The sequence below is a fragment of the Lipotes vexillifer genome, unplaced genomic scaffold (genome assembly GCF_000442215.2).
Source record: "Lipotes vexillifer unplaced genomic scaffold, Lipotes_vexillifer_v1.1 scaffold1268, whole genome shotgun sequence".
Taxonomy (NCBI): Eukaryota; Metazoa; Chordata; class Mammalia; order Artiodactyla; family Lipotidae; genus Lipotes; species Lipotes vexillifer.
Window position 1 is genome coordinate 406284 of NW_006789000.1, and position 11067 is coordinate 417350.

The 11067-nt window shown below is 49.6% G+C and overlaps 1 protein-coding gene across 1 annotated transcript in view; it reads left to right on the forward strand.

Moving 5' to 3' along the window:
- Window positions 1-7619, forward strand: part of LOC103088306 (zinc finger protein 33B-like) — a 77316-nt gene extending 69697 nt beyond the window's left edge. Inside the window, 3 exon segments of the mRNA XM_007461905.1 lie at window positions 4006-4290; window positions 6729-6922; window positions 7556-7619. Coding sequence (XP_007461967.1) covers window positions 4006-4290; window positions 6729-6922; window positions 7556-7619 — 543 coding nt within the window.
- Window positions 7620-11067: the final 3448 nt, after the last annotated feature.

Below are 11067 nucleotides of genomic sequence, written 5' to 3' on the forward strand. Positions count from 1 at the left end.
CTTGGGAGTGGGCATTAGAGATTAAAGATTCACAAGTTGGAAGAAACCAGGGTCTCTGAATGACTCCCTGAGCAGAGCTCTCCCTTCTCTACCATGACCCTTAAGTCTTTTCAGGAACAAGAAATAAACTTGCATTGTGTTGAGCCATAACATGTTCAGGTCTATTTGTTGTCATAGCTTATCTTAGCCATCCTGTATTTCATATAGCCTGTGAATCTAATGATGGAGTGAGAAACACTGTATGTCAGAGAATTCAGTAAGAGAGAAACCCCTGTCAATATCCTGCATTTTAATAACCCTTCATCAGCAAGTAAAACATTTTGTAAATCAGATATTTACCATGGAAAAACCCCAAGATGAAATGGCTGTAGGAAGATTTTCACAAAGACACAGATTTTACTGAACATCAGATAATTGAGAGTAGAATAAAACCTCATAATCTCAAAACACATTTCAAACTTTGTATATCAGAGAATATGTGACAGAAGAAAATTGTCAGCTTTAGAAATGTTGGGGCGGCTTCCCTGGTGGTGCAGTGGTTAAGAATCCGCCTGCCAATGCAGGGGATGCAGGTTCGAGCCCTGGTCTGGGAAGATCCCACATGCCACGGAACAACTAAGCCCGTGTGCCACAACTACTGAGCCTGCGCGCCTAGAGCCTGTGCTCCGCAACAAGAGAAGCCACGACAATGAGAAGCCCGCGCACCGCAACGAAGAGTAGCCCCCGCTCACCACAACTAGAGAAAGCCCGCGCACAGCAACGAAAACCCAACATGGCCAAAAATAAATAAATTCATTTAAAAAAATGTTGGGGGAATCTTCATCTGGAAATAATATAATTCTAGAAGCAAGGTTTTGGATGCAGTACCAAATATCTTATTAGAAATATAACACAGTATGTTTACTTAGTCGTGCTCACCATGGAATATGTAGCTTTAAAAAAGGCACAAATGAGTTGAAGCATCAGAATAGCAGCTTTCAATGTGTATGTAAATAGCCTCTGAGCTATGTCAGGCTGATACACATAAGTATGCTCTTTAACATCTATTTCATGTATGTTTGATTTTTGTTTTAGACCCCAAAATAATCGTAGTGGAATGATGACGCTTACCTAAATAACTTTATTTATATCAGGGTTTCCTACACTAAATACTATTGTTGTTTCATCACATATTTACACAACATATACTTTAGAGGACGCATTGAATGCATAAAATGCCACATGTCCTGTGTTCTCAACTCTTTGGTGACATATATAAATGGGTATAAACATTGTTACCAAACTGTCCTTTCAGTAAATGACCCAAACAATGTTTAATAGAATCAAGGTTTACTTAAAGTATGCAACGAACCAGCACACAATTGTTTATAACACACATCTGAGTTAATGTTCAAAAGTAGCCTTGAACATTAGTACTTATACTTTACACATTAAAAACAGCACTTGTTGAAGAAGTTACCCCCATTTTATATTTTTTATATGTCTAAGTGATATGCTTATATAAATTTAGGTGTGAAGCCCAGATTTTATGTGAGCTAAGAACTATCTGTGTTTGTATTTAGTGTGGTAGAATGCCACAGTTTTCTTCCTTGAATTATGTGACATGGCATTGTTTTCTCAGACAAGATGTTCTATTTCTGCCACTTATCATTTATGTGACCTATGTAGTGATTTAATCTCTCTGTGCCTCAGTTTCCTCATTTGCAAAATGGAGATACTATTACCTACTTCACAGATACTGAATAGTTTGACTTGGAGTGTTCTGTTATAGCCAAAGGCATTTATGTTCAGAACTTGAATTTTAGAAATAAAATTGTCTATCATTCCGTTGTTTGAAAGCAATTTCTATTTGTTAAGTTGATACAAGAGATTCTTTTTAGAACTTTCCATTTTGGCAGGTGTCTTCTCTTTAAAACATATGAAACAAATATGTTTTAAGTTAAATTGAATGATCAACTGATCCCCTTCTGTTAGTGCTTGATTAAATATGGTGCAAGGTAAAGACCCAACTTTGTTTTTTTCCAGATGAATAGCCAGTTGATCTCTCACCGTTTGATTTATTCACCCTATTTCACTGATTTGAAACCCCTTTTTAAATTGTATGCAGGACTTCCCTGGTGGCGCAGTGGTTGAGAGTCTGCCTGCCAATGCAGGGGACATGGGTTTGAGCCCTGGTCTGGGAGGATCCCACATGCCGCGGAGCAACTAAGCCCGTGCGCCACAACGACTGAGCCTGCGCATCTGGAGCCTGTGCTCCGCAACGAGAGGCCGGGATAGTGAGAGGCCCGCGCACCGCGATGAGGAGTGGCCCCCGCTCGCCGCGACTGGAGAAAGCCCTCGCACAGAAACGAAGACCCAACACAGCCAAAAATAAATATAAAAATAAATAAAAATGTTAAAAAAATGTATGCAGAATTACCCTTTAAAGTGGCTATTGTATTTTTAGGCTCCGCATTCCTGTCCACATTATTTTGCTGGTGCATAATCCAGATGGGCCAATTATAGGACACTGCCTGCCTTGAATGGAGTCCTTCAAGCTGAAATGAAAAGATGCTAATCAGCAACGTGAAAACATATGAAAATACACAGGACACTGGTAAAGGTGAAAATAGACTTAGAAAACTGTAACTCTGTATTAGGATTGTCTGTTACCCCCTCAAATATATAGAAGTTAAAGGAAAGTAGTAGTACAAATAGCTACTGTAACTATATTCTGAGTGGATTTGGTGTGTATATGTATGCCATATTTGGAAAAAAACATGCAGTGTGGAAATGTGCAGCATTTTATGTATGTAGGCATATATTATCTGACAGAACATGTGAAGTCCTTAATCAGGTAAGACATTATTAATAATGAGATGATTTTATGAGAGAATATTTATAAATTTGAGCATGTGATTTTTCCCCATCTCAGTGACTACCTCTGGGTGCCTGACTCCTAATGAAGTCACTGGGAAAACTGCTTATCCGGGGATTTCCAGCGAGGCTGAGTATCTTTTTACTCCAGCTGACTAAAAAATCCTCTTGATCCTGGTGAAGTTGACTCAGTTTATACTGGGGTTGGGCCTGGGTAACAGGTGTCAGCCACCCTCAGTATTGAGGAGAGGTATTTAAGGACAGGAACATGAAGGCAGAAGCAAATAAGATTGTCAAGTCTGTCTGGTGACAGCAGCCCATCATTTTCCAGTCTGACCCTGGGCCACTATGTGTCCAGCCAGAGAAGCTAAGCCTGCCATGATGGGTCCCTGCTGAAGGCGGCTGTCTTGCTGCACCCAGCACTGTGGTTACGGGTGTGGACAGTGGAGCCAGTGTCTGAGTCTGTTATCCCAACTCCAGCTCCTGCTACCTGTATGGCCTTGTGTCACTGTGTCCTGATCTAGGCCAAGGACTGGACACCTCTCATTGGGATTGTTTTGGAAATTAGAAACCATAAGATCTTAGGAAGTTTTTGCACATCCCTCCCTATGTGGGGGCAGTTTTCTTCTGGCCACCCAGAGAGTGCTCATTGGTGTGTACACAGGCGCACGCGTGCGCACACACACACACACACACACGCACACCTGCAGAGTGACATTAAATAAGGACTATGGGGTGGGATCAGAAGAGGACATGCCTGAGGACATCCCTAGAAATACATGCTAGAATCATCCCCACTGGGAAGGTGGGGGGAGAGAGACAGGCCTTGAGAGGCCCAAGTGTTACCGAAACGCAAGTCCATGTGCCCAATGCACAGTGAGGCCAAACGATACCAAAACGCCGGAGTTAGGAACAGAGAAAGGTTTATTGCAGGGCCATGCAAGGAGATGGGTGGCTCATGCCTTAAAAAAAAAAAACCGGAACTCCCTGAAAGCTTTCAGCAAAGCCCTTTTACAGGAAAGGTGAGGAAGGGGCGTGGTTAGTTGTTGCAGACTTCTTGGTGTCAGATCCTTTGTTCCTGAGGTCAGGTCATAGGTCACGATGTTCCTTTAAACCTCCACCGAAACAAATGTTACTCTGTTCTACAAGAAAGGGGAAGGTCGCAAGGCACAGCTTTCACCCTTCGAGGTCCAGGCCTGGCTGAGAGAAGGGGGTCCCTGCGCGGGGGGCGGGGGGCGGGTTACCCTGCCCCAGAGCGTTCGTCCAGCACCCAGTCTGCGTCCTCCCACCAGTGCCCAGGCCCGGCTGAAGAGGCAGATCTCAGATGGTGGCTCCCTCAGGGCCGGGTCCCCAGACCCTGCCCAGCCGTCATCGCTGAGGGAGCCAGGCACCCAGCACTCAGCTGGCCCTCAGGCTCCTCAGGCTGCCCAAATGGTGGGGGCCGGGTCCCCCAGACTGTGTCCCATGCAGCCTGCCGCTGCCATTAGGTCACAGAGGCAGGGATGGGGGAGAGGTTGGTTCACTGCCGCCTCAGGGCCTGGGCCCGGCCAGGGGGCGTCCTGGCGAGGGCTCTGGAGCCCTGCAGGACACACCCCCAGCCTGTTCCCTGGGCCCCCAGCTCACCCGCCAGCCCGAGGCCGGGGAGCTGGAGTGCCCCAGGGAGAAAGAAGGCCGGGATCTGCCTCTTACTCTCCACCTGACGACCACCACTCCCCAGACCATTGGCTCAATGCCCCCACTAAGGGTCGCTCAATGACAGTTGCTCACTTAGAGGGGGGGCCCACTGTAGCGCCGACCAATGGCTGAATGGGGCCCTCTGTGGTGCTGACCAATGGCTGAGCAGGACCTCTAACGCGGCTCTAACCGTCCCGCATTAACGGTCTCCCGGTAACTGTTGCTTGGTAACAGCGTGGGGGAGGTGGGTAACTCTCGCTGCAATGGCCTAGTGCTAAGGGATGCACACTGCAGCACGATATTACACTAGGAATTATCCAGGATGGAGAACAGGTAAAATGGGGAATTGAGTCTGGAACCCAGGTCTGCCTCCTCAGAGCTGCGCACAGATCCTCCCTGGAGCGGTGGAGAGGGCTGTGAGGTGTGACTGTGTGAGATATGGGGTTGTGTGGAGAAGGGGTGAGCCGTCGGCAGCCCAGAGGGCTGTGTGTACCAGTGTTGTCTGAGGAGGGGATTCAAGTAAGGGGCCCCCAGGAAGTGAAGTCACCTCCTTGGCAACAGACCCCAACAGAACTCTGAGCCCCGGGAGCCAGGCACACACGTTCTAGCGACAGCCCCACAGCCGGCTCACTTGGCTGGAGACGCTTCACAGAGACGGATGTTCTCCTGCTGTGTCCTGACTTCCCAGGGCTTCTGCTTCAGGAAACCTCTGAGTGGGAGGTTTCTCATATGCGTTAGACAGTTCAATGCTTAACCTGGACGACTCTGGTCCTTTACCAGGAGGTCCCTAAGGGAACACGAGGTGGCCTAGAGCAGGCCAATCCAGGCCTGGCCGCGTCTGGGAGTCCTCCCTGGGCAGCCTCACATCCTCACATCTCCATGTTGGGGGAAGGGGGACTTGAGGGGAGGTTTCTCCTCTGGGCAGGAACGGGTGGATGGGAACTTGGTCAGCTGGTGGTCCTGTCATGATCACACTCAAGCACAAGGGTGAGAGAGGATTCCTGAAGTGCCTTTTATCTGTGCCAGCGTGGATCCAAGGCCCTCAGGCTGTCATCTTTTTTCCCTCTTTGGAGGAGGTCTGTGCAGAGAGTGGTGTGCGTGTGTCTGCAGTGGACATGGCTGGTTTGTCTGAGGGGCAGCGCAGGTGGCAGGCAGGGCTCTGAGGCTTCCTGCCTGGCTGCCAGGCACTGTGTTCACAGGGCTCCACACAGGAGATGGCACAGGACCCGGTCCATGGCGCCCCCTGCTCCATCTCCCTGCAGGAGGGGCAGGAGCCCCACACCAGCAACAGAGCCCAGGGCAGGCTCAGGGTGAGTGCCAGCGAGGAGGAGACTGCACACCCAGGAAGCCCCAGAGCCGCCCTGCCCCTCCCCTGGGTCCCTCCTGGCGTCCTGCTCCCAGAGGAATCTAGGCCCCCATCTCCTCTCCCGCCAGCCCTCACGGCCCAGGCCCTGCCCGGTCCAGACGCAAAGTCATTAACCACATATACGTGGGAATCTCAGAAAGAGACTTTCATAGGATTCCACTTCATTTTTTAATCTTAATTTATTTATTTTTGGCTGTGGTGGGTCTTCGTTGCTGCGCACGGGCTTTCTCTAGTTGCGGAGAGCAAGGGCTACTCTTTGTTGCAGTGCTCGCGGGCTCTAGAACACAGGCTCAGTAGCTGTGGCGCACGGGCTTAGCTGATCTGTGGCATGTGGGATCTTCCCGGACCAGGGCTCGAACCCGTGTCCCCTGCATTGGCAGGCGGATGCTTAACCACTGCGCCACCAGGGAAGCCCCCACTTAATGTTAAGTCAACTTTGTTTCTGCATTTTTCTACAGATTTTCCTCTTTTAACTCCATCCTCAGGTGTCCATGTTGGCCTGACTAACCTGATCCCTCCCACCCCAGGGAGACTCTGTGTTCTCATCCCCAGAATGGGATGTTTTGATAACAATCACAGGGATGATGCAGTTAATACAGGGGGAGCTGTCAATACTGTGCTACAAACTTCCCTGAGATAGTAACACATGTAACCATCGCCCACTGCCAATTCTACTCGTGAAGCCAGAACCTTTATTCTGCTGAGGGCACTCCCGTCCCACCTCTTGCCACAAGTCGCTGAGGCTTGGGGATTCGGTCTCAGCTCCAGCCCCAGCCCTCCTGGTGTCCTTGGCGCTGCCTCTGACTCATGTCCCTGCTCTGTTCCACCCCAGGGGGAAAACGTGTGCACAGGGGACAGGAATGAGACCTGCATGCTGTGGAGCGTCCAGGCAGGCAGCCTGGAGAAGCTGGTGGGAAACCTGGTGCCTGCCTTCCTTGGCGGGGCCCCCTCTGACCTCCCCACATTCCTGGGCACCTACAGGGCCTTCCTTACCATCCAGCAGATGCTGGAGCTTCTCTTCACAAAGTGAGCACTTTCCCCACCGTGGGACATTGGTGACTCGGCCACCTTCTAGCTGTGAACTGTGGGAACGTCACTCCACCTCTCTGAGCCTCAGCTGGCCCCTCTGCACACTAGGGTAAAGAGAGGACCAGCCCCCTACGGTGACTGTAGAGACCAGCGGGTCCTTCACGGAAAGTGCTTTCTGGGGACCTGGCCTGTGGAAAGGGCTGCTGGAGGGGCCGCGGTTGTGCTAATTCATCATGTCTCTCCTCCCCATGAGGAAGCCTCCGCCTCAGCTGTCACTGTGCCTCTGACCTTGGGATGAACTCTTTTCCCAGTTGAATGGTGATGGGTGGTTCCATTAGGGGTGCCCTGTCCTGGGTGAATGAGAGCAGGGATCCCTGAGGGCGAGCAGTGGGGCCCCAGGCCGCTCAGATGTGTCTGAAGGGGCTAGTTGGCCTCATTCATTCTTCATATAGAGGAAGGCCACTAGGTGCAGGCACTTTTCTAGGAACACCCATCATTTAATGCATCGAGCAGACATCAGTCCTGCCCTCCAGGGCTTCCGTTCTACCGGGGGTCACACCGTCACACCAGCTATCACATCCAGGTGTGTCCTCAGGACAGTCCATGTGACGCCTTCCTGGCCTCCTCTAGATATGGATGCACGCTCCCTTACTCTGATGAGTACGGTGGACCCCTGCACCAGCTGAAAATGTGAGTGGGCTTTGATTCAAGAGGGAGGGACTCCCTTCTCCAAAGAACTGCATGGAGATGTGGGGTCTGTAGATGGGCAGGGCTGGCAGAACCCTGGATCCCACACATCTGATGGTTCATGCTGAGGGCAGAGGTCCGAGGGCTTCTCCTGGAAAAGAGGAAAGGAGTCCAAGAGAGCTGGGGCTGGGGTGCCGCGAGGAGCATCCGGGGAGTCAGAGGTCAGAGTCAGCCCCTAAGAGAGTACACACCTGGCCCCCCTCCATCCCAGCCCTGCCTCCACCCCCCCCATTCTGGGATCCAGAACACAAGGTGTGGAGAGCATCCGGCTCACTGTCTGGTGGACCGTTAGCAGTGGTGCTCAGCAGTGGTGCAAGTCCATTTTTAATATTTTTATTACATATACTAAATTGTTTATTCTATGATATAAAGTTCACTTAGAATAAAATTTAATAGTTTGATTATTTTAAATTGTACATGTAAATGGCAGTAAGTACATTCACAATGTTACATAACTCCCTCTAACATCTATTCGAGAACATTTGTACCCTTTTGGTCGCTGAATAATTTTCATTCCAGGAACACACCACATTTGGTTTTCCTCACGTCTGTTGATGGACATTAGGACGGTTTTACCTTTGGGCTCTTGTGAATATTGGTGCTCTGAATACTTGTGTACCAGCATTTGAGTGTCTGTATTCACTTCTTTTGGGTATTGATTGATCTAAGAGTAGAATTTTGGGGTTGACTGAAAACTGTATGCCTGTCCTTTTGAGGATCTGCTCAAGTCTTGTATACAGTGGTTTTAACCATTTGACAATCCCCCAGAATTTAGGTGTACTATTCACTTCTTCATCTATGTTGCAATTTCCTCTCTCGCTCTCTCTCTCTCTCCCCCTCTCCCCGCCCCCCTCTCCTCTCCACCTGGTCCCTCACCCTGGGGAGCAAGTCTATATGTTATGAGATGCTAACTGAAGAGGCCCCCGTGGCCTGGCACCGAGGGAGACCAGTAGACAGAGGAGCACCTGGGTCCTGACTCAATTGAGTCCACAGCCCCAAACCCCTGGGAGACACTGGCAGAGGCCTCCAGCTGAGTCCTGTTCAATTCCTGGCCTACAGATAGTGTGAGATAACGTTTGTTGCTTAAGCCACTAAGAGTGGCTAATGCTGTCGCACACAGTGGATCACTCACACGGCCATCAAGCACCAGGCCCTGGCCCTGCCCTCCCTACTGTCCCCTACTGTCCTCCCAAGCTCCCACCAGCCACACTGGCCCCCTTCTGACTTCCTCTCTGGCCAAACACATTCAACTTCTATGTTTCACACACTCGTGCCTTCTTCTAGGCTGATTATCCCCAGATGTGTGCAGGGCTGGCTCCTTCTCATCTCACTGCTGGAAACAGACATGTCACCTCAATGCAGCCTTTCCAGACCCCCTCACCTAGTGGACTCCAGGACCCCGTGTGGCACCCTGCTGTTTTTCGATATAGAACTTGCTGTTTTCTTTCTTTTGTTTCTGTATTTTTGGTTTTGTCTATTTTCCCTTCCAGACTGTGAGCTGCTAGAGGGCAGGGACCCTGGTGGTTCTTTTCATCATGGCCCCCATTTGAGTGCTCAGGGCACAGCTGGTGAATGAATAGATAAGAGGCTCCGTCCCACCACTAACAAGCTCAGATGTTAGAGGTGGATGCTAATAAGAGGTACAGGCCAGATCAGGGGCAGGGGAATGTTCAGGAGTCCAGGGGACACTCTCCTGGCCCCAGTTGCTCCAGTAGAGCACACTGGACACATCATTCCCCCTGATGGGAACCATTCATACTACACACCAAGCAGGGAAGCCACAGCAAAAAAACATACCTTTGTTTCAGATAATTCAGGACAGCAACATTCCTTGGGCCCCGGAATGTTGGGGCCCCCCCGAAAAGGGGCCATCTTGTCCACATTGGCCCTGTGGTGTCCAGTTCCCTTACAAGGACTCCTCAGCACAGCCAGCGCAGCGGTTCTTGCCTCAATTTCAAATGAGGACCCTGATGGTCTAACAAGAGGGAATATCTTTTAGTCCAAGGAAGAGTGATCCAGGTTTCAGTTATCGTCTTTCTTCTTTTCCATTTTTCACCATCCAAAGGTCCACTCCTTCCCTGACTCCATGCCCCATGGTCCCTTCCTCTGATGTGTGAGTGTCGGTGTACACTTGTGTGGACATGCAGAGGAATCTACTCCACATGTTCTGGGGTCCTAGGAGTTCTAATTCCAAAGCAAGCCCCGTGGCAGGAGGCAGCCCTAGCCTAGGATGTCCAAACTCTCCCTTCATCTCAAGACTCTGCCCCTGCCCAGTGCCCTGGGTTTTCCCTGCCCCTTTCTGGCCGTCAGTTTTCCAATTGTACAATGATGGGTTAAAAAAAAAGACGTTCTAAAGCCTGCACACAGTCTGACTAGCCTTCCACATCCCTGGGCTGCGTATGTCTTGGTGATACGAGCACCCTCAGGCATTCCTTACAGGTTGGAGTCACCCCAGTGGCTCTTGGGTCCCTCTGACCTGCAGCCAGGAAGGGGTTTCAGCCTCAATTAACCTTGTGCACTGAGGGAAAAGGGACAGTTCCCCAAGGTGTGCTGAGGCACTGTAAGTAATAGAAGATGACATGGATGTGGACCAGGTCAAAGAATGGGATCTTCAGAATAGATGAGCCACCTTCAACCTTGCGACTGCCGTGGTACCTACGAGGAGGTTTCTGAGATGCGGATTGTCACGTCAAAGTTCATACTGTGTTTCAGTGCAAAACCAATAGTTCCCTTAATATTAGATTTCCGTATTATAACAGAAAACCCAGAACAATACAGGCTTAGACAAGAGGCAGAGTTTTTCCTTTCTCATGTAAAAAGACCTATGAACTTGGACAGTCCTTGCTGACCCTGAAATGCACATGATTATAGTCAGCCATCATCTGTCTTTCTGTTCCAGTAGCTTTTAGGTAGTGTCAATCCTCAAGTCAGTCTCCTACCCCAAAATGGCTGCTGGAGCACCAGCCTAGACCAGCCACCATGTCTTCATTTCTGAGGCAGGACGGAGCAAAGATGAAGGGCCACAGCGCCCACACAGCTGTGTCTGCACTGTCTAAGCAGTCCCCAAAGTTCCAGGCAATCTTTCTATTCACAACTGATTTGCCTGAAGTTTGGCCACTCTGAGCTGCTAGAGAGGTTAGAAATTAGAGCCTTGAATTTGGTGAACTGCTGTCCTCAATAAAAGAATGAAAACCAAGTGTTGATGACTAGTACTCTTTTCCTACAGTAAACAGCAGGATGAAGAGTTAAAGATGGAATACTCTTCAGATGAGTTGTTCATTCATTTCCCCCACAACACATTCATTTCTCCTTGTTGTTTCTTCATTCCCAGAGAAATTAGAGATGTGGTTTCTAACCAGGATATTCAGGTATTAAAGATTCTTTCGATTCCTGCT